General features: G+C 38.4%; 1 protein-coding gene across 1 annotated transcript; it reads right to left on the reverse strand.

Annotated features, from left to right (window-relative positions):
• Nucleotides 1–22,973: 22,973 nt before the first annotated feature.
• On the reverse strand, nt 22,974–24,415 carry LOC6493813 (60S acidic ribosomal protein P0). The gene is made up of 3 exons (XM_001958453.4): nt 24,320–24,415; nt 24,119–24,212; nt 22,974–24,052 (listed from the first exon to the last, which is right to left on the reverse strand). The coding sequence occupies exons 2-3, from the start codon at nt 24,170–24,172 to the stop codon at nt 23,153–23,155; spliced, it is 954 nt and encodes a 317-aa protein (XP_001958489.1). The 5' UTR covers nt 24,173–24,212; nt 24,320–24,415; the 3' UTR covers nt 22,974–23,152.
• Nucleotides 24,416–24,710: the final 295 nt, after the last annotated feature.

The raw sequence follows: 24,710 nt of genomic DNA on the forward strand, positions 1-24,710 counted from the left end.
GCGTAAATCTGTTGATATGGCGATTAAAAATCGAACCGCCAAATAAAAAAGCGGTTATAACAATGGCGGACACTGCCACACATTGGAGGGGATTTTATTTTTTTGAATCCAATCCCGCTTCGGTAGGAGTGGCATTGTTGTTTGTATGTTCTGCAGCCGACAGGACAGGCGGCGGCGATAAAACAAAAGCCGCTTTTCAGTTGAAAAGTTTAATTGAACAATGATAATGTTGGGCAGCGTTTTTTACTCGCCAGTCGCGAGCCGCGACAACCAAATGCCGGCGTATAAAAATAACCCCGACGTATAAAAACATACAGATTTATAAATGTAAAAGTGTGTGTATGGCTAATGGCTGGGCACTTTGCCATCACAACACACCGAATTGGATAAAAGCCGAGCCAATATTGTGATAGGTTAGAGATCGAGCACCGTAACGCGTTCGATAGTCGAGCCATTATCGGCACTAATCAACCCCCCGGACTTGCGGACTTGCGGACTTGCGGACCTCCAACCCCTTAACACTCAGCGTTCTGTCGTTATTTTCCCGGCACTCGCAACTAATTCGGCCCCGAGGCGCCCTAACTCCGTTTGAACTTATTGTCAAAGTTTGGCAACGCAGCGCAAAAGTGACGAGAAATCAGGAAAATCAATTCATTGCACTTCCATTTGCAGGGAGATGTCCGAGCGAGGACCTTATGGCAGCATAATTTCCTCGAGATGGAAACGAGATGGAGATGGTGCACTCGAAACATTTATTGTGCGAATTGTGTAATAAAATGTCTAAAAATATTTCTGTTTTCCGTTTGACTTTCAAAATATTATGCTTATGCCGCATTTAATAATGTGTCGCTTCATCAGATAATCCCTGGATTATTAAGTACATGTGGGAAGTGGAAAAAACACATCTATTTTTAAAAGTGCACTTTTCGCAATGAACTGAAAAGTGCCTCGGGATATACTCCTGACACTCCCTGCAACTGTTAAAAGTTTCTCCAGCGCTGGCACAGTCCCCCCGGTAAGACCCCTTTCGGGCTCTGCCAGCAGGGGGCTGCCTCTTAGCTCATTTGTTTGCCTTTGTTGATGCCACAACAATTGGCGAGGCATTTGTAATCTGAAATCTGAGGCTGCGCAAGTTGAGGCTGCTGCTGCTCTGAGGCCCACTCTCCCTGGCCGTGATTAAATAAAATCTATTCCGCTGTGGCGCCTCATCGTATATATATTTATACATTAATTAAGACTTTGCAGTGCGACTGACACATGCGAGCAAGGGCAAGGGGCAAGGGGCAAGGGCAAGGCAAATATGACAAAACAATAATGAAAGCTTTGACACGACTAATTGCCTGCGGCGTTTGCTGTCTGCTCGAGTTTCGCTTTCCGAAACTCTCTCTTCCGTTGGCACTTTCCACTCGGCGAATTTGTAATTGAAATAATGCAATTTCCGTTACTCGTTTCGAATACATTTCGCAGGAAATCTCAAAGGGCTCGTCGAGTCGACACTGGCCCAGCCCGGCCCAGCCCGGCCCAGCCCGGCCCGACCCTCGACCTCGCTGAAAACTTAAACCAAAATTCATTAAAACTTTGCATTGTTTCCCCATCAAATCCAGTTGTGCGTCTCCTTCCCGCCCACTGTCTAACTATCTCCCTCGGTTCGAGGCTGTGTGTGTGTGTGGGGTGTGGGGGTGTGCGAGCAAGCGATTCTTATTTGAATAGGTATCCATTTTATTGTTTATTCTAGACTTTTGGTATAAGCATGTCGCGACTAATTCCAATTAATTCAGCAGACAAATATCCTCGAACGACGGAAGCGCAAAACTTGCAAACTTCCTGCCAGGCCCCTCACTGCCCTGCCCTGCCCTGCCCCGCCCCTTTCCGCAGCCGCCGCCCTCGAGCACTCCTAGCGAAATGCTGACATGCAAGCTTGTTCACTCACCAGAGCAGCAGGGGAGGCCATGTAGGGGTAGTGGGCGGACTGGGTGGCCTAGAGGGGCTCTCAGCTTTTGGCTTCGGCTAGATTTGGCTAGTTGTTTGCCATTGATTGTTGCCGTTGTTGTTGCTGTTCTTGCAGCTGCCCAGGTTGCTGTTACTGTTGTTCCCGGGTTTGTTGTTGTTTTTGTTGGCAAGGTCGTTCTCGGTTGCAAGACCAAACCAACAACCTGAGAGTAACGCACATTGGTTAGGATCTCATTTTAAAAAGTTAAATATTTGCAGTCTCAATAAATAATTTTCAAAATATCATTCATACATAATATAATAACGAATGAGATTCACTCAAAATTTCGAAATTCTAATGCCTAAATTTCTAATTCTAATTATGGCTCTTAAAATGAATTACATTTATTTTAAGAGCCATAATAATTTGATTTATATTAAAAAGTTTTGCTAATATTCACAAAAAAAAGAAAGTTTTTCAGAAACTCTATTTCATAACTTTTTACTTGAACAAAAAAATCCGATTTTTATTTCTAGTTCAAATATTATAGTTTAGCATTAAAACTTTTCCAAAAATGAGTTTTTAAATAGAGCTATTATAGGATATTATGGAAGTCTTCATGCCATATATAATATTATAAGCAGATCCAGAGCGGACGACTCACACCTCAAAACTGCGCTGTTTGTCTTGGAATTTACCCGGATAGGCCTCCAGAGTCATTCCGGCTATTGACTCCACAGGTGTCGACGCATTTCTGGATGTCTATTCATATTAATATCACTGCACTCAGTCGACGGCTGCGGAAGGACTTCATTGATATGTCAGAGGCACCTTCTGACTCTCCGCTTGGATGTCGGGAAACTGGACAGGGTCTGTAAGTCGTATCAACACTATGTCGTTCTGAAAATCTCCTTCTATTTAATTCTGATGGAAGATCATCTCACCGACCGGAAATCAACCGGGACTTTCATGCACTCCCTTTTCCATCCAAATAACATGTACTCTTCAGCATCACTAATGCTTGGCTGTCCGATGCAGACACACAATGTGCAGTCGTCAAAATTATTTGAACAGACATTAGTCTGTTCAAGAAAAGTTCTTTTTGTTTAATTCACATTTTATATAAAAACTACCTAAAGTATTCAGAGTTCCTGTTTTGTATTTGTTATGTTTAAGTGAAGTAAGGTTAGCCACAGCCTGGTCTGTATGCTAACTATTTTGTCCTTAAAGACCTTCGTGTCATCTCAATTCTAATCCCTTAGAAATTATTGATTCTTCACAGAAAAAAGTTTTTCTCGACTGGATTTCTCTGCATAGTTTAAAGGATCTCGCAGCATTACTTCATTTTTTCAAATCACAACTGAACTCTTGGGGACTGAAAAAATTGAGGATGCTTGTTACTAACATGTTTTACAATTTCTTCTAGTTCGTTAAGATTTAGTTTAATAATAACTCATACCTTTAAAGCCAATATTAAAACATTCTTTAGAACTGTTTTTCAAAAATCTATTTCACTCTCCTTAGAAAAATAAAAAGAGAAGTATGAAACAGTTAAAATAAAAAATATGAAAATATAAAACACGTTACTTGTAATAATATTTTGATATTATAAGTTTAATTTTGTAAATCTATACTAAAGTTTTTCATGTAAATTGATATCAGGATGCCCATTCGTCACAGGATTTTTTACCTCGGCAAGACGTTTTTTATTTGATTTATAAAACACAGTTCTTAGACACAGATAGTAAAATTATATAATGTTAAAAAATAATATTTAAGCTTTTAAAAAAAATAAAACACATGAAAGTTTTATTAATTAATCCGAAAATAATACAAAAATGGACAGATAATACTATAGAATATTCATTGTATTTATAAATGAGCTCATATTGAAATTATGATCTTGAGGGACAAACTACAGGGATGGAAAAAATAATAGAAACGAATTTTCACTTTGGGTTTAAATACGTATTTTTAATAAGGATCGAATGAGTGGAAATTTTTAAATAAGAATATGTGAAACAGTTGCAATTGTCCTGCGAAAACTTAACACCACTGTGCCGCATAATCAAATGCGAGCGGAGCAGAGGGCAAAAAGGAATCATTCAGAATCAGAACCGGAGTCCTGAAGTTCCCAGAGTCCTGGCCCGGGCATGTGTGTATGTGTAAAAGCAGCTTAAGTCCCCGCCCCTGACTTTTCAGTGTCTGTGCCGCTCGGGGTTTATTTAAGCAAGTTGAAAGTTTTGGCTTGGAAGATTTACCTCAAGACAGCTGAAAACTTCTTTTTGCAGCACCATTGACTTTTGTATTTGTTACAATTTTCTCTGGGTAATTCAGATTTTAGCAGTCTGCAACGTGCAACCTGCCGCAGTCAGCCTCCTCCCTCCCTTTGAGTCATTCGGTCTCAGGGATTTTTCGTTTTTGCTTTGCTGGTGTAATTTGTTTGTGCTCGAAATGCTAAAATGCTCAACTGCTGAAGCCCACACAAAGATTGGGTCTAAGTGTAAGCGAACGAGCTGAGGTCGAAGGACAATGCTGAATGATATAGGGCTTACCAAGAAAGCAATGTTTTCATTGTTTCATGGAGCTCCGCGCCACGGTTCGAGTCAGCAATCTTGTCAAAAAATAAATATTTAAAGCAAAATAAATTCTGCTGACTTTTCAATCTCAAACAACCCCTTGCTAAGTATTTCATTAGACCATATCCAAGCTCATTAGATGTTCAAATATCTTTCGGGAACTTTGTGAGCAAACATGACCGAAAAGTTTATGGCCAGATTGAAAACAGGCACAGGATTAATTGGCTGCAACAGTGCCGAAAACGGAATGAAATGGATGCGACGTCGGATGTTAATCGTGTTATTACTCGGCATGGCAATTAATTAATGTGAGCTATTCATATATTATGCATCAACCAGATCCAAATGTGTCTGTATCCTGCCATCAGCGCTCCCTCCAACGCACAAGTCTCTGTAGTTAGAGGTCGGGAGGGGACTTGGGACTTGAGGGGGAAATGTGCTGAGCCAAGCTGTCAGAGGCTTTGGACATATTTGTTTTTATTATTATATGCAAATTATAATCACGACGGGTTTTAACTTTTAAAAAAATATATATTTAAACTTTATTAGGTTTCATTCCGATCTTAAGTCTAACAAGGCATTATATCTTAACCTAAGCTAGATTCCGACTGACCAGGCTTGAGCTGATTCTTTTCCTTCTTGGTTCGGGATCTTCCCGAAGTATATTACGAATTGAATTCCGAAGAGAATTTCCCGAATGGGATTGCTGTGATCAGCATGGAAAATTTGGGTATCAATACGGATGCTTAAAAAGGGGAGCCGCAGTGGCGTGATTCTAGCGGATGTTTAGTCTAATGTTGTTTTTGCCGTGGCCGGCTCAATAGGGGGAATTTGTTTATTTCATTTCTCAAGCTTGGTCTTCCGTTAGGGTGCTAGATGCGAGTGTGGGAATGTTTATATTATAAAGACTCAAAAGAGCTTGGTGGCAAGTGCCCAAATAATTGTTTATAATATTCATATAAAATATGGCTTAAACTTCTAGTTAATTCTCCCCCTCCTAAGATGAATCGTCCCGATTCATTACAATTGTGCGGTGAGGGAGGTGATTTTATTATTAAGTTCGGCAAATGTTATTTCAATATTTCTTTCAGATTCAACTTCTGCAATGGATTCTGCAGTGGTTTCGTTTTTTGGAATTTCTATTTCTTGTTCAATATTGGTTCGTTTTAATTGAATTTGTTTTAGCATTTTGAATATTATTTTACGTGATTTATATATGGCACAAAGGATAAGTATTACAATTAATAATATGAGTTCAAGGGATATTTTTGTATTTCCTATTTTTACAAACGGGTTTATAATGCTTATGTTGTCTAAACTTAGTTCGGAATCGTTGGAAAATATGTAATCTGTTATTATATAATTATTGTATTTATACTGTGATATATAATCCAACATTTTCTGTTTTTCGTTGATGTATTTTATATTATTGATAATTATGCTTTCATTAAATAAAATCAAAAATGCGCCATTTAGTTTTGTTTCGTTTACAATATTTTCTCCAGTGAGGAGAATAGCGCCTTCATCTAAATTTTCAAATTGTTTATTTTTTTCTCGTATTTTTGAACAGTTTGCCTTTTTTCCATTTAAGAGATTTATAAAACACGAGCTCTCGTTTGAGAGTTTACAATAGTTATTGAATATTTCTTTTTTAAAGTTTGTTATTTTATAGAATTTTCCATTACAGTATGCTGTCTTATCGTCTATTATTAATTTTCCATTATTTTGGGCAATTGCCCTTGATGTGTACAAGCTACAGATATTGTTTATAATTGGGTATTTTATGTATATTATAAGTAGGTCTTGGTTTTTTATTATTTTAAAAGTGGAGATGTCTAACAGATCTGATAGTACAACTGGTTTATTTTCGTGTCTAAATATTTCTTTAATATCTTGTTCGTTTAGTATTTTCGTATTAAAAATGTCTATTTTTGCTAAGGTGATTGTATCGATTAAATTTTGGATATCAAGTGTAATTAATTGTAGTCGGTGTTGTCTTACTTTTGTTTCTTTGTTAACAACGATTGTGTTAAGAATTTTGGTCATAAGTTGGACTTCTTGAAATATACGTGAATTTATTGTGAATTGTTTGTTATTGTTTTCTGTCAGTTCGTTAATTTTGTTTTCTATTCTTATTAAGTCGTCATGGTCTGGTGTACCTGCTAGCCATTTCCATGCTGTGCCCAATTCGTTAATGCCCCTTTTATTTCTTGATGGTATTAATTGGGACATAAGAATTTTAATAATGTTTAGATTTTGGGAAATGTCCCAGTCTGAATCTGAGTTGCTGTTGTTAGTATTTTTATCTTCTATTCTAATTATTTCTTTGTAAAAACTTAGGTTTGTGATATGAAAGAGGTCCTCGAATGAGTCATACGTCAATACCTCGTTTTCATTCTTCAGTAGTAGGTATTCGTTGTTAGTGTAGTCGATTATTTCGGAGTGGCAAGTGATTATCAAAATGGTGATGATAAATGGTATTTCCATTTTCTGTAAAATATGGCTTATTTAATGTTGTCTTTATGAATAACTCGTTTCCTATTATTAATGATTACTTTATTGGGTAAATTTTCCTGAACGACTTGTTTTTTAAATCTGGGACCTAATTTGTTTCTTTCTCCGTGTATTTTCTCGTATACTACTTCTCCTACATGATAATTTTTATCTAATTTATTTTTATTATGATAATCTAACATTTTAGTTTGTGCTGTTTGTAGTTTTAATGGTAAGTCACTGTGATCTATTTTGTTGAATAAAATGTCGTATGGTTTTTGATTTGTTACTGAATGAATTGTCATATTGTAGCTTTTTGAAAGGCTATGTCTGGGGTCTGCGTAATGGATTGAAATACCAGAACGCTGTAGGAAGGATTTAAATTGTGCTGATGTAAAGCTAGGTTCGTTATCTGTCATAATCGTTTTAACTTGGGGAAATGTTTGAAGTATTTCATAGACTTTTATATCGATATTTTTTTTGTTAGTAATTTCTTTTACAACGAGGTATTTGGAATAGGCATCAATGCAAGTTAAGAAGGTTAGATTTTGCGCGTAAAAAATGTCAATATGTAAGTGTTGGCCTTCTATTTTTGGAATGGGGGCTTCTCCAATAGGTATTTGAGTCGGGTTTCTATTATATTTGTTCGTATTACAAATTTCACAATTTGTTATATATTCTTTTAATTTTTTGTACAGATTCGGCCAATAGTATAATCTGGTTATTTGTTTATAATTTTCATCTAATCCTCGGTGCGCTCTACAGTGTGTTTCCTCTATAATTATTGCTTTATCGTCATTATTTGTTATGTCTACAACAAAACTTTTTGTATATACGAATTTATTAATGAAGTTATTTTTTAATTGAACTTGAATTTCATACAACACTTCAGGAGTACAATGAATCCCTGTATTAATATTGGGTTGTAGATATTCTTTAAGGACTGTAACTAAGTTTTCTGGTTGATCATATTCAATAATATGACGTTTATTTTCAAATACATTTATCTGTTCATGAATTGTGAATTTTCCCTTTGCTATTAAAAGTTGTTGTTTAAATTGATTAAGTGGTTTTTTTGTTTCGCCTATAATGTTACTAAAGCTACTTTCGGCTGAGTGTTGGGTTCCGTAATCCGTGGATTCTACGTCTTCATCTTCTGTAATATTATTTATTTCAATTCGGGACAGTGCGTCTGCTACTACATTGGTAGTACCCGGTTTATACAAAATTTTTGGCCTGAAGCTTTCTATGTAATTGAACCATCGTTTTAATTCCACATTTGGGTTTTTATCCGAAATTGCGTATGAGAGTGATTGATGGTCTGTATGTATTTCAATTCCTGATACTCCGTACAAATAGTTTCTTAGGTTTTTTAATGCCCATACTATTGCTAAAAGTTCTTTTTTGTTAGTCGCGTAATTTCTTTCAGTTTTGTTAAGGGTTTTTGATATAAAAGTGATTGGGTATCCGTCCTGAGAAAGTACTGCTCCTATGGCTACGTCGGATGCGTCAGTTGTTAATGTAAATTGTTTTGAATAGTCTGGTTGGACCAGTTCTATTTGGCAAATTAGGTGTTCTTTGAGTTCATTAAATGCCTGTATTGCAGTCTCGTCAAGAGTAATTAAAACATTTTTTGACATCCTCTTGGATATTTTTCCATTGGAACCTTCTAATAATCTAGTCAGGGGTTTGGCAATGGTTGCATAGTTTTTTACAAATTTTCTATAATACCCAGTGAGACCCAGGAAGCTACGCAGCTCTCTGATATTTTTGGGAATTGGGTAATTCGATATGGTGTCTATTTTTTGAGGATCGGTTTTAATAACGTTTTGCGCTACTACATATCCTAAAAATGAAGTTTCTAATTTAAAAAATTGAGATTTTTCTAATGATATTTTCATATTGGCTTTATGTAAAATATTAATGATTGAATTTAGGTCTTTGAAATGTTGTTCGAGGGAGTGAGAGAAAACAATTATGTCATCCATGTAGACATGGCAGAATTTACCAACATGTTCTCGAAGTATATCATCCATTGCCCTCTGGAAGATTCGAGGTGCGTTTGTTAACCCGAATGGCATTCTAATGAATTCGTACTTTCCGTTGTTAATTGAAAATGAAGTTTTTTCTACGTCTGATTCTTTCATCAAAATTTGGTGGAAACCTGATTCTAAGTCTATAGTACTAAAGTATTTAGCTTTTCCTAGATTTGATAAAATGACTGTCGGATCTTGCATGGGGTATCTATCTGGAATCGTGCTAAGGTTTAGTTTCCTGAAATCGATGCATAATCTATGTTTAGGGGTGCCATCTTCATTAGTACCTTTTTTTGATACTACAATTACGGGTGAGTTATAAGGACTTTTGCTGGGTCTAATGATTTCATCATTAATCATTCGTTGTATTTCTTGATTAACAAATTCGTTTACTGCTTGTGAGTATGGGTATTGCCTTGAGTAAATCGGTTTATCGTTTATTGTGTCTATTTCACAGCGAACGTCCGTCCGGAATGGTAAATTTGTATTTATTTCTGAATGTACTTTTTTTATTGTGCTTATTATTAGTTCAATGTAGTTTTCTGTATCGGTTTCGTCTATATTGTTTTTTACATTGTTTATGCCAAAAATATTTTCGGCCGTGTTATCTATATTCTTTATATCGTTTGAATCGGATTTTACATCGGCATCGTGTTCAGTGTCTGAGTACCCTGAACCACTTGAGGGGTAGTTGTCGGAAATCTGACTTTTGGTGCATTTGGAACCTGAGTATTCCAAATTTCTTGTGTCGGAATGAACATCGACGGCGTGTTTGGGTTTTATATAACCCAAACTATTAGATTTGAAATTGTCAGAAGTATCGCTGATGGTGCTCTTAGAACTTAAGTGTTTCGAATTGTGTGTGTCGGATTGAACATCGACGGCGTGTTCGGGTTGTATGTACCCCAAACTGTTGCATTTATAATTTTCGGAAATATCGCTGACAGAGTTTTTGGACCCTGAGTACTCTAAAGTGTATATGTCGGAATGAGCGTCGACGGCGTGTTTGGGGCTTATATATCCCAAACTTTTTATGCTAAGTGAATTCTTGCTTGACAAATTTTCGTAGTTAAAATATTTGTCTAATATATATTTTTTTAGTGGAAGTATGGTTGTTTCTTTGTTTAGTTCTAATAAATTTATTTTTTCATCATAGTGCAATTTTTCGATTTTTCCCTTACATTTTAGTGTGTCATTGTTCGTGTCAATGACTGCTCCTATCTTTTTTAGTAAATTGTATCCTATTAATAAGTCTGCCTTTAGGCCCTCTATTTCGTAAAAAATTTGTTTTGTTTGAAAAATTGTTATGTAGTGGCATTTTTTTATTGTTGAGTATCCATTAACCGTGGATACTCTTTTGTAAATGGGCAATTCTATCCCGTTTTGGTAGGTACCTTTTTTTATGTAACAGGCTGTGGCTCCTGTATCTATCATAACATTAAGTTTTTTATTAATTTTTTTGTCAAATCGTAATATGTGTGGCAGACCTATTCTTCTCCTAAAAAATGTTCCTCTTTGATATTATTTATGCGCATTTGTTTGTTTCTAGGTTGAGCAGATGACTCAATTTGTGCGCGTTTAACTGCCTGTTCTGGTTGTTGGAATGAATTATATTGGAGGCTATTTGTAGTTTGGTATTGTTCACCATTTGGGAATACTTGGTTACTATTTTTATTTTGGATTTGGATGCTGGAGTCCACTTCCATAGGTTCGCTTCTGTTTTGGTATGTATTATTCCTTTGAGTCCAAGTATTATAACTTGGATAGGGATTATACCGAGTGTTATTGTGTTGATAGCTATTATGGTTTTGGTAGCTATTACTATTTTGGGGGTTATTTTTATTTTGGGAATTATTATTATTCTGAGGAGAACTTCTATTGTTATGCTGATAATTGGGATTTTGTCCGTTATAATTTTTGTAATTGTCGTTGGTTCTGTTCAGGCGCAATTGATTGCCCTGATTCTGACCATCAGATCTATAATATGGTTCGTTTTGGTTTCGTTGGTTATCGTTATAACGGCGCTGAGGTGCGCTAAAACGATAAGCGAACTGTGCCCTCATATGATTGCTCTCCATTTCTTGAACTCTAGCTAGAGCGTTTGGTAAGTCTGGAGGATTTAGGGAAAATAACATGCCAGAAATTGGGCCGTTTAGGCCAGTTATGAATACCCTCAAGGCATTTTGTCTATGTCTGAGGTTTGCTTCTGTAGTTATTGGATTTTCTTTTCCGTACGTCATTATGGTTTTATTTATTAAGAGGGTTAACTTTTTGTTAACCAAATTATAAAAGTCCATAACAGAAAATCTGTTTTGTGTCAGCACGCTTAATTCTTGTTCGATTATGTGGATTGGCCTCTTGTCGCTAAAGACAAAATCGAGTCTGGCCAAAATAGCGTCAAAGTTCAATACGGTTCCATGGTTTGTTAAAGCGTCATTGGCTTTGCCTACAATCTTGTTTCTTAAAATGGTTAGGGCTACAAAGTACCGACGACTTTTGCGGACATAGAGTCCCATTGCTGTTTCAGCGGCTTCTCGCCAAGCTACGTAATTGTCTAAATTTCCAGAAAATTGGGGAACGGATTTGACTATTTCTAGTGTTTCGTCGCATGGAATGGTATCGTCAATCTGTTCGATTTGGAATTCGGTCACTAAATTGGATTTGGAATCCAAGAGAGAACGTAACGTTTTTATTTCCTCATGTAGTGGTGTTAGGTTGTTAGCTATCAATCGGACAATTAGGTCTGATGTTAGTGTTTGTTCAGGTGTTTGTCGGCTTAAATTAGCGCTATGGCTAGTAGATGGACCGTTTGAGTCTGTCATTTTAAAGTTTCTTAAAGCGTTTATTAATTCTTCCAGTATTAATCACTATTTAGCAAAACAGCAGGCAATTTTTTTCTTGAATTTAATTTAGTATATAATTGGTATATTATATGAAATATATATAGACATATTTTGAGACGGGGATTTATAAAAACACAATAGAGGAGGAAAAAAAAAAAGGTTACATATAAATTCAATATAGTGTCGGTGTGTAAAATAGGATTTACATTGATGTGTTTTTTATTTTTAATTATTTATTTTTTTTATAAAACTAAACAATAATCTATCTCACGTTTGTGATTTTTTTTTGGTGTTCCTCTGATGAAATTGCTTTTTTTTTTTTTCTTCCTTCCCAGTCCTTTTTCCGTTGAGTGGGGGGTCTTCTGCCGTTTTTTTTTTTTTTTTTTTTTTTTTTTTTTAAATATAGGTTTTTGGTTTTTAATTTATTTTATTTAATTTTTTTTTCACTTTTTTCGAGTTTGTTTAAGTTTTTACTTTTTATTTTTAATCTTTTTCTTTTTTATCTTCTTGTTTGTCGGGGTTGTTTGTTGTGTTTGTGTGTTTTTTTTTTTTTTTTTTTTTTTTTGTAATTTTATTTTAGTTAATTTTTTCACTTTGTTCGTTTGATTCTTTACTTTTTTGGTGGTTCAAAATTTATTCATTTGTATATTTTGTTTTTGTTCTCTTTTGTGTCACTTTTTTCTTGAAAAAATTCCACTTAGGGTGTTGAGGTTATTTTAGTTATTACCGGTACGTGATATAAGTTTTTTTACATAGAAACCTTTATTTTTCAGGTCTATGATTTTTATTTGAGGCACTCGCGAATATCTTTTTTTAATCGATATTTTTAATTAACGCGTGCCCCACGTTGGGCGCCAATTATAATCACGACGGGTTTTAACTTTTAAAAAAATATATATTTAAACTTTATTAGGTTTCATTCCGATCTTAAGTCTAACAAGGCATTATATCTTAACCTAAGCTAGATTCCGACTGACCAGGCTTGAGCTGATTCTTTTCCTTCTTGGTTCGGGATCTTCCCGAAGTATATTACGAATTGAATTCCGAAGAGAATTTCCCGAATGGGATTGCTGTGATCAGCATGGAAAATTTGGGTATCAATACGGATGCTTAAAAAGGGGAGCCGCAGTGGCGTGATTCTAGCGGATGTTTAGTCTAATGTTGTTTTTGCCGTGGCCGGCTCAATAGGGGGAATTTGTTTATTTCATTTCTCAAGCTTGGTCTTCCGTTAGGGTGCTAGATGCGAGTGTGGGAATGTTTATATTATAAAGACTCAAAAGAGCTTGGTGGCAAGTGCCCAAATAATTGTTTATAATATTCATATAAAATATGGCTTAAACTTCTAGTTAATTTGCATATGTTGACATTTACAAAGCCAACTGAGAATTGCGACGGTCGGTGGGAGGTGGGTGGGGCGGGTGTCTCCGCTTGTGCAAATAACTTTTGTATCTATGATCCATCAGCAAATGCAATGGACGACAAAGTTTTACCGAGCAAAAACAAGATTTTTCGGTCTGAACCCTCAACCATTCAGCCACCATGCCCATGCCCACCCATCGCCCACCCCCACTCCACCCCGGCGAAAACCATAAACCAAACACAGTAAAGACATTTAAACAAATCAAGCAATGAAGCTAAAAGTCTCTCAACCGTATTACACATGAGACCCCATGCCGCCTAGGACAGAGAGTGGAATGCTTCATTTGGCCCAAAAAAGCCAAAGCAACGAAAGGGTTAACAGCTCGCAGGGTTGGAGCGTGGGAGGGGTTGTGACTGGTTTTTGCTGTCTTAAGTGATGAATATCTGGAGAGAATTTGGATGCGCTTTAATGGATAGATGGCGTTTGCCCAATGAGACCTCTGGGACCGGGAACTAAAATAGGCTTCAGGGGCCAAGAACGATCCCATACAAGGGTTACTTTTCCAGTGCTAATTCGGAAAACAGATGTTTCGTTACTTTACTTAATTGACCGCCAAGTGGAATCAATCGAATTATTGAACAAAAGTGCTCATTATGTCATCATGTGAATGCTTTCCTTATCGAATCAAGTTGATGATTGAATATTTTTAAGTAAATCCCTTAAAACCTAATACACAGATAATAAAATAAGAGATGTATGTTCACCCTGGATGATCCCTTTACCCATTATTTTGTCCAAATTCCCAAATTCTCTTTATAACACAAAATAAGTGTTTAGGAGATAACCACCTACCATATGTTGGATTAGTTTCAGGTCAACAAAAAAAGGTTTTGTAAGTGCTTTTATTTTCTTTAATATTCTGTATAATTTTACTAAATTTTTAGAATATTACTGCGCTTTCCACCATCTCTACCCACCGACTGAAATTTGGTTGCTATTCTCGTTTTTGTCCTGTGCAGCTGCCATGGATGCTGCCAGAACTAGAGCTAAAGCCAATTTAAGCCACTTCATCGTAGGTTGAGCCAAAAGTGAATGTGATGATGTGGCAGCTGAATCAGTCCTTTTATAACTCTGGCTTGCCGTGAAACCTAGCGGTAAAATTGAACAATAATTCCAATAATTGAACATTATTCATGGAAATTATTAGATAAAATGTATTTCTAATAATAATTTTTCGCCTAGACACCATAGCTAAGATAAAACTATTATCGTGAGCGTATTACCCACAACGAAAAACTATTTTCCTTATACCTTTCGCAGCTAAGATATACGAAACCCAATTATGTAGCAAAGCTATCGACTGGAAACTTTGCACACATCCTTCATACATGTATGTTTGCAGGCAGTATATAAGTCCTAATCGGGACCAGAATCGGGATCGGTCGATTATATCCTATAGCCGGCATATAACTGTTTGATCTCAAAGGACATAACTTTTGTGTTTTCTAAGTTAGAACTCTGCACTTGGTACAGATTCCACTTTGGGTAACCTTATCCGCCTAATCCGCAACTGAACGACCAGAAATGGCCCAACCTTGTCACTTTTAAAGATGCTTGGGGCTGTTTCCAACATTTTAATTAGAAAATTGATTTGATGGTGAAATTGTCATAAGAATCTGTCAATTATATACGATCCGATATATATAAAATAATGTAAGCTGCCACCTTACTGAAAGGGCTCTTCCCGAAGTTACCTTTCCTTTCTTGTTTTGGAATAGTTTCGTGTCAACAAATAAAAGAAGAAGATATTTTGTTATGCCATTTATTTTCTTTAATATTCTGTATAATTTTTTAAAACATAACTGCGCTCTTCACAAGATCTAGCCTTGGACTGAAATGTCGTTGGAGTTTGTGTTCTTGTCTTGTGCAGCTACCATGGATGCTGCCAGAACTAGAGCTAAAGCCAATTTAAGCCACTTCATCGTAGGTTGAGCCAAAAGTGAATGTGATGATGGGGCAGCTGAATCAGTCCTTTTATAGCTCTGGCTTGCCGTGAAACCCAGCGGTACAAATTTCATATAATAGATCGCAATAATTGAATAATTAAAAAATGTTCATGGAAATTATCAATTAAAATGTATTTCTTATAATAATTTTTCGCCTACTTCTGAAGTTTTTCGTATAATATTTCGTATAAAAGATTTCGTAAATTTCGTATAATAGATCGCAATAATTGAATAATTGAAAAATTTTCATGGAAATTATTAATTAAAATGTATTTCTAATAATAATGCGTCGCCTACTTCTAAAGTAAAGTGGAACAGACACCATAGCTGAACCAAAATACTATTTTCCTTATACCTTTCTAGATAGCTAAGATATAGGGGTGTTATGAAAAGATCTCAGATTAAAGGATTAGGGAAATTAAGAAATCTTCTATGATTATAGTAAATCATATAAAAAAACGCTCTTGACGAAGTAAAATATCGGTGGCAAATCCGCATGCCACGCCCAAAATATCTGATATCAATTTTAGTGACGAAAACATTCTATATATTTATAAAAAATGACACATAAAAAATTCTTATTTATTTTATTGTCCCACGTGCCGAATATGTTTTGCCTGGGGTCATCAATGTCCCAACTATACCCAATTTAGTGAATCAAAAGTATTTTACATTTACACAAATTTCTTCTTTAAATAAAATAGCTTTTATTTGGTATATCACTCATTCAGATGGAAAGCACACAAAAATATATAGTATCTTCGGCTAGATGCAAGCTACCAATTATTTTGCCCAAATGAATAAATTCCTTACTTATTCTCTTTATAACGCAATATATGTGTTGATGAGATCCACCTACCCTATTTTGTAATAGTTTCGGGTCCTCAAATAAAATAAGGGAAGATTTTGAATTTCCTTTTATTTTCTTTAATATTTTAATGTATAATTTTACATTTTTAGAATATTACCGCGCTCTCCCCAGGATCTAGCCTTGGACTGAAATGTCGTTGGTGTTTGTGTTTTTGTCTTGTGCAGCTACCATGGATGCTGCCAGAACTAGAGCTAAAGCCAATTTAAGCCACTTCATCGTAGGTTGAGCCAAAAGTGAATGTGATGATGGGGCAGCTGAAGCAGTCCTTTTATAGCTCTGGCTTGCCGTGAAACCCAGCGGTACAAATTTCATATAATAGATCGCAATAATTGAATAATTAAAAAATGTTCATGGAAATTATCAATTAAAATGTATTTCTTATAATAATTTTTCGCCTACTTCTGAAGTTTTGGTTGGAACAGACACTATAGCTAAGATAAAACTACTATCGTAACTACTGTTCCTTTCGCAGCTAAGATATGGGGGCCTTATGAAAAGAACTTATATTAAACGATTTGGAAAATCGAGGGATCTTCTATGATTATAGTAAATAATATTATTCCGCAAGGCTTTGTAACGATACCGCTTGCGGTATAACTTTGTTTCCCATTTCACTGTGACAAAATTTAATTTTACACATTAATTTGTGTAAGTGGAAACATTTTACATGACATTTAAACTTGCGTTGGCTGGAGCTCGTGCCTGTCTTGGCTGCTGTCTGCTCCTTGGTCACAGCTCCTTGCTCCTTACTCCTTGCTGCTTGAGGTTGTCTCGTGGTTTGCGCTGCTCCAGCTGCAACCACCCGAAAGATATACCACACACATGGAAAGATATTTTGGAGCAGGGGCCGCATTGCCGCTTTGCACTTTGCCTTTTGGGGCGGAATACACCGCGTTCAGTTCTCAGTTCTCGGGGCTCAGTTCTCACTTTGAGCTTATTTTTCGAACTCCCAGCCCCGCCGGCAGGGGTTCGGAGAACCATCAAACTTTCCACGAAGCTGCAGTGGTGTAAGTGGTCCCAGGGGACACCCGGGGTGGTGTGGTGACGGAGGTACTCCCTCAATGCGGTCGTGTAGTCAACTTCAACTTCACTTAAAATCCTTTTTGCTATTACGTTTCGATGCATATGAGGTTTTGTTTCCGAGGCAAGTGCTCAAACTCCCTGCCCCATCGCCCCATTTCGTCCCGGTGCGCGCCTGTCCCGCCCCCAGCTTATTTATAATTTAAATTTGGCAAAAAGTTTTGCCAGGTTGCATTCCCAGCCATCCGAGTGGGTGAACTTTACTTTTATGCAAATGCCATACACAGTCCTCGGTTCGATGTCATTCGGAAAGTTTCGTTGCCAAAGTGCGCCGTTGCCGGGCAGGCCCAGGCAGTCATTATGGCCTATGATTATGGCTATTAGAGAGCAGCTCAGTTGGACTTAAGTCCTGACCGCTGGTTGCCCGTCGGATTTGGGAAAACCCATCCCTGGTTTCGAGGGATTTTGAACGGGGAAAGGCTCTACGGTGAACAGGCGGGGCTCGGCCCTCAAAAATAAATACACTTTTTACAGCTTTATCACAGCCGAAAGGCTGGCTCAAAGCCCCCGAAAACCCAGAGACAGTTGCTAAACTCCGACCAATAAAAATTAAAATATTTAAGCAAAGCGTAAAGATGCAAAGCTCCGCAGTAAAGAAAGACTCATGACCCGGCCAACTTTGGCCAAACAACACGCAGAAAATTTTCTCTTGTCTTTTACATTTGTCTTCAATATTCCGTATAATTTGTTTACTTTTTTTTAATATTAATGCGATATCCAGTATACCTATCCAGCGACATCAATTTTGTTCGTGTTAGTATTTGAGTTTCCTTTTTCTTGAGCCGCTGCCATGGATGCTGCCAGGACAATGGCAAGAGCCAATTTAAGCCACTTCATGTTAGTTTGAGACAATGGTAGGGCTGAAACAGTCCTTTTATAGCTCAGTTTGGCCGTGAATCCCAGCGTAATAAATTCCCAATAACAGATACTAATCGCAATATTAATTATATTATATTATATTATATGTAAATTATTCACGGAGCTGTTAAATATTACGTAATCCCAAACCTTCCATGAAATCAAAATGTAAAAAAAACAAATGTATAGATACTGATATACATTTTATATACATGATTGATTTTTTTCAGTGTAAGATCAGAGCAAACTCGAAGCCCGTCGTTGGGTTCTATAGAAGATTAAAAATTCCACACAACCTGGGTGGTTTCAGAAGGGGACTGAAAGTATCATTGCAAAAGTTTCATTCGCTCCTCAGCTAGAGATTTGGGAGCTGCGGTAGAAATGCCTGCAACCCAGGGCAGACTGCTCCTTGCCACTCTCGCACCTCTCCCCCTCCTCTGTATGTGCTAAGTATTTTCTCAGTTAATTATGCAAAGATATACGCTTAAAATTTTGCAATATTACGTGCATATTTCAAATACTCGACGTGAAAATTCCCGCTTCCAGCGTAAAACGGAGAGCCGTAAAAATGCCCCCAAGGAACAAAAACAGCCGAAGGATCTGAAAACATATACACACGCACACGGGCGCAGCGACAGATGTGCCACGGAGGGGCCAAAGGTTATACCTCGTACGTGGCAAAGGACTGGAGTGCTCCCCTTTTCGGAGGATGCTCCACGGCTGCAGCACTGATGTGGGTTATTGGATGGGAAGGCGTGGGATGGACGGGGTGGCGTTGAGGTGGCTTACTCCCCAGGCGCACGACATTTTAATTGCTCGTTTGCCTTGCAATCATCGCTCCTCGTAACGGCTTTTGTCGTTTATTGTTGCCGTTAGAGCCACCGTTACCACTGGCCTAAAAAGAGACATGTTCTGGAGGTGAGTCCCGGCCGTAAGTCTCCCTGTACTTTTTTCCATTTTTAGAGCAGCTGAAAGATTTTTATGCACGTTTTTCGTAGGCTTCGTCTGCGAGTGTTGCACTCGCGGCGAAAGCGCCTTCGAACCTCATTTCATATTAAATTTTAGTGTTCTTGGAAATCGACTAAATCTAAGCTTTAAGGATAGGTCTAAGGCTTAAAAGTTTATAGCCATAAAGGTCTTGATTCAGAACAATTTCGATTTAAGAAGTCCCTTGTTTAAGAAGGCCCCTTGAAATGTTATCACATTTTTTATCTGTCGGAAACCTAGAAAGTTGTGCTTCAAAGTCAAACTTGAAATACATATTTATTCTGACTCATAATAATACATCTCAAGGACCCACATTAAAATTTTTATTTCAGGTAAATAATAAGTTAGATGCCAACTAGAGGCTTATTTTTTACGGTGGCGATTAAGATCAACCCATTGACGGAACTAATTCTGGGGAACAGGCGTTTATTTTCATGGCAATTGAGTACAGACTCCTGTTTTTGGGTAGCAACACGAAAGGGGTGTTGGGGGCGGGGACTCGAGGGGGTGGCCCAATGGGCTGATGGGCCGATGGGCGGTGGTTGGATCCGCAATTGCGTGCTGTTGACTGTGATTTATGTGGGGCAGGCCCCAATTTCTGGCTACCTCAGCTCGAGCCGGTGCCGTTGTTGGCAACTCAAAACATATGCATAGATAAATTATACGCGGTAAGCGCCCACAAAGCATCCACTTGCCCCTCCGCTCCGCAACATCAGCAAATAGCGCGAAGAGCAAACATTTTGATGTGACGAGACTAAATTGAGCATGTTGTGTGGTGGGGGCGTGGCCAGGTGCTGCCCGGCCCTGCATCCCGTTCTAAACAATCCGGCGAATGTTGTGTGTTTGTCTGTTGTTTTTTTTTTTACTTTCCCCTTTCGTGTTTCTTGCCACCCGCAACCCTTGACAGTTGACCAAAAATGTATTTGTACTGCACGCCAGTCAGTTGGAAAATAGATTTCTGTTTCAGTTATCATCACGGCTCCAGCCACCAGATGCTAACAAAAGTTGTTGCCTTCAGCGGAGACAGATTATGCAAGGACCACTCGAAAAACTGATTTCAATGAAATTCAAAATCGAACAAGACGCTTTGATTCTTTAACGTCGAAAATTTGTATCCGTGTTAGGCTACATATTTTGGACGTTAAAATACTTTGAAAATATTTATATAGGAAATCCATACAAGGTAAAAATTACAAAAATTACTTTTTTATTTCCTTTTTATTGAAAATATAATTTATTTGTGAAATGGTTATCCCATGAAACGGGAGCATTTTATTTTCAAAAATAAAACAATAAAGGAATCCTTGTGAGAATGTCACCATCGAATCAAGTTTCTTTAAAAATAGCAAGGTTGTGCCATTTCCGATCGTTCAGTTATATGGCAGCTATAGGAAATAGTCGGCCGATCCTTATGAAATTTGCCAAATCAGATTTAAAAAAAAAAATAGAATCTCAAATTAGAATCTATACCAAGTCAAATCTTTTTGACTTAAAAAACACCAAAGTTATGCCATTCCCGATCGTTCAGTTATATGACAGCATAGGATATACATAGGTTGTACATCGATTTTAGACAAATATAACATGTGTGGAAAGTCACAAATCTCTTACTTAAAAAACACCAAAGTTATGTCATTTCCGATCAATCAGTTAAATGGAAGCTATTGAATATAGTCGACCGATCCCGGCTATTCCGACTTATATACTGCCTGCAAAAAAAAAGATTAGTGCAAAGTTTCAACGCAATAGCTTTAAAACTGAGAGACTAGTTTGCGTAGAAACAGACAGACGGACGGACGAACATGCTTATATCGACTCAGGAGGTCAACCTGATCAAGAATTTATATACTTTATAGGGTCGGAGATGTCTCCTTCACTGCGTTGCACAACTTTTTGACCCAAATTATAAAACCCTCTGAAAGGGTATAGTAATCTAATATCGGATATAAATCAAATATCAACCAATCATTATAATGATAATTTTGAATTCTGAAAAATTGTTTATAATTGGAATTTTGACAAAGGACCCCATGCTTTTAACTGCACAACCACAATAGTTAAGGCAATTCCGATCGTATCTATTCAGGATAACCGATTCAGTTAGCCGATCCCGTTCCGACTTATATACTGCGTGCAAAAGAAAGAATGGATTGTACGAAGATAAGTTAATAGCTTTTAAACTGAGTATTTCAAAGAAAAAAGCCATTTTTGACTTTTACTTGGTTTATATAATTTTCAAAAATGTAATGTAATTTCAGGGATGAGTTAAAGGCTTTGACTTTGACAATGAACGCATCTGAAAAAGTCGAGACCCACAAGTACGTAGGATAGCACCTTTTCTCACCCAGTTCAAGTGTCACTTGAAGCACCCTGCGCTAGGAAAAGTTAAAGTCATCCCCACAAGAATTAAACCGGTTCGCTCCAAATCTTTTGGCCAAACAAATCACAGCTGAGCACACACGCGCCCAAGGGGAACATGCATATCGGGATCAGGGGCAACAGAAGCATCGTTATATCGATGGCATTCACATGTTTAGCACACAAACGAAATGCCAAAGCAAAAATATGCATACAAATCTATCTGTGCACATGGGATGGCCAAAATCGAGTCCAGTTTCGAGGGTTTACCGACGGCAGGATGAGGATGAGGAGGAGGAGCAATATGGGAGTCCTGAAGTAGAGTCCTGAACTCGAATCTGAATCCAAATCCGAATCTGTCGACTGCTCCACATTTTGTTGTGCATGGCAAACATTGCGATGGAGATGGAGTGTGTGATGTGATGTGTGGTATAACGTACATTGTCTATATGGGTCTTCGACCATCAACCTCCCACCACTCCCCATTTCCGCCACATGGACGCTGTCCCAATCAATTGTCCAAATGTCCAAACTTCATTTGTTATGCGCATCACAAAAATTGAAGCAAATCATTTTGCCAATCGCATTTTGATTTCCAATGTCGCTAGCTGCTGATTGAGTGCCAAGCGATGGATGGTTACCGGGGTGGTCAACTGGGGTACTGGGATGCCGGCTCCCGGCCCGGCCTGGCCTGGCCGATCCACCCACAGTTTATGTTAATTCCCGTGTATATTTGCCGCCAGTGGCGCCTGAAATTATGCAATGTATTTATTAATTTATCCCAAAGCCAAATGGAATCCCCTAGGGATGACAGCGTGATTCCAAAAATGAAACAAACAATTTGTCCCTATCAAGGATAACATAATCTAAAACTTCTATTAAATGTTAGTTTTGGACTAAGGCTAAAGAGGACTAAAAAACTAGTTTAATAAAGAAAAATTCTCGATTTAAAAAATAAAAATAATGTTGATAATTATTTTCTCACGATCCCGCCACCAAGACTTAGTTTGAAAAGAAATTTATTTTTGACCAAGCCTAGCAATTTCATCCCGGCTATTTATGCAATGTTTAACATAGCCCTTGGCTTCACCCAGCCCGCTTCCGCATACCCATTCCTTGCCTTTCGCCCCCAGACTTCGGTAGGCGACACATTGACGTGAGGGCGTGGCACTTTCACGCCCCGGTCGCGTAACTCATTTTCGCCCCGACGAACGAGAAAGAAAAGCGCAGGGAAACGGAAAAGGGAGAGAAAGTTTCTTTTGCCCGCCACTTGGCACATTCTTAATTTCTTGCGTATTTTGTCAAGACAAATTGAATTTTTATGAGCGTCGCCGTCGCCGTCGCGTTTGCGAAAAGCAAAAGAAATCGCAAAAGTCGCAGACGAAGGCAGCAGAAACTTTAAACTTTTCTCATCTTGTGAAATTCATTTTATCACAAGTAATTACTTTGTAAATATCCGGAAAGCAAGAAAGCAGGAGCAGCTGCCACCCGGCACCTGCTGTCCGGTGGCTCCTTAAAGGGAAGTCAAAAGGGGTTTAAAACATAGTTAAATGGAAATAAAAGGCCGGAGTGTGAGCTTTCAAACAGTTTATACAATGTTTAGGGCAACTTGCCATTGGGTCCGTCAAACCGCGACAATTATTTGCACAAATAACACATAATTAAAGATCTTAATGGGTAACTGTTGAAAGCAGAAGCGCTGGGCTGTGGGAGCCGCACGTGCCAAGAGACCAGGTAATTCCGGAACCAGCTTAATCGAAAAGACCGAAGCCCATGTCATCGTCCTCCTCCTCGGACTCGGATTCGGCCTTCTTGGCCTCCTCCTTCTTCTCGGCAGCACCTCCAGCAGCTGGGGCAGCTGAGGCCGAGGCGGCGGCAGCAAACTTGCTGGGGTCCTTGATGTACTCCTTGATGGTGGTGGCCTCCTTGAATTCCACGTCGGTGGTAGCGGCAATAGCCAACAAGTTCTTGAAACCGTTGGCGATGCTGTGCGGGGCCGAGGCGATGGTTGGGTAACCCACGGACAAACACACGGCAGCCAAGTTGGCCACTCCCTGTTGGAACTTGGCGCGCAGATCCTCGGGCTTGATGTCCAGGATCTCGGGCGAGAAGATGGATCCAGAGTCGTACACCTGGTTGACGATCAGGCCATACGAGAAGGGCGAGATGTTCAACATGTTGAGCAGAGTCGCCTCGGAGGCGCCCACCTTGTCACCGGGCTTAAGGATAGGCACATCGTTGATGATTTCAATTGTTCCCTTGGAAATCTTGGTAGGGATGGACAGAGCCTGGAAGAAACTGGTCTTCTCGGGTCCCAGACCGGTGTTCTGGGCCGGGATGATGACGTTGAGGGGGGCAATGGCACCGGGACGAGCCGGGGCGCGAACCTTAGACTCGAGCAGCTTATCGCGCACCTCAGCCAGATCGCCCTTGGTGAACACAAAGCCCACGTTGCCCTTGATGTGCGGCAGCAGCTTCTCCAACTGGGGGTTGTTCTCCAGATGACCACGGATAGCCTTGCGCATCATCGTGTTCTTGCCCATCAACACTACGGCCAGGCCACGCAGGCTGGTACGAATGTTCTGCATCTGCTTGGAGCCCACATTGTCGGCGCCCACAATAAAACACTTGGGGAACTCGTCGAACAGTTCCTGTTGGAGAATTAGCCACGTTAGGTCAAACCCCGGATTTTGGAAAAGTGTAATTCAGGTACTTACCACAACCTTGATGAAGTACTGAGCCTTCCATGCTGCTTTGTTCTCCCTAACCATTTTGATGCTGTATCAGGGACTCGTCTACTGAATTTAAGAACTGTAATATAAATTGTATTACCGATTGTTATTTGCTGCATCTTGCTACTATTTTTATAAAGGAAGGGCCAAGGATCGCTCATATTTCGGGATATTTCGTGGACTTACCAAAGCAAAGACTTTTCGGTTTCGCTCACTGAACGGAAAGAGGGTAAGTTGGCGCCGGAAATAGCGATGCGGAAAATATGTGAAATATCGATATTTCCTCATGTCAAAAAATTCCGGATATCGATTGTATTTTGGAAAATTGTTCCGATACTTCCAGGTTATAAAAAAATAATGTCTTGGGCAGACGAGCCTGAACATTAAATATGATTTCTGAGAAAAAATGTCTGTCATCAAAATTGATTGTTATTTTGACGCTTATTGTCATAAACTGGCTCGAAATTAGAAACCAATGATGCCAGACAGGCGTGAATCAGCGATGCTATAAATTTAGAGATGATACTTTTCGATGAACGAGTATTTTTCTGCCAAATGGGCAATATTTTTCGATACC

Source organism: Drosophila ananassae, chromosome 2R (genome assembly GCF_017639315.1).
Source record: "Drosophila ananassae strain 14024-0371.13 chromosome 2R, ASM1763931v2, whole genome shotgun sequence".
Taxonomy (NCBI): domain Eukaryota; kingdom Metazoa; phylum Arthropoda; class Insecta; order Diptera; family Drosophilidae; genus Drosophila; species Drosophila ananassae.

Coding starts and splice junctions, on each gene's coding strand:
- LOC6493813 (XM_001958453.4), bottom strand. CDS start 24,172: ATGGTTAGGGAGAACAAAGCAGCATGGAAGGCTCAGTACTTCATCAAG. Junction 24,053..24,118: donor AGTACTTCATCAAGGTTGTG/GTAAGTACCTGA, acceptor ATTCTCCAACAG/GAACTGTTCGACGAGTTCCC.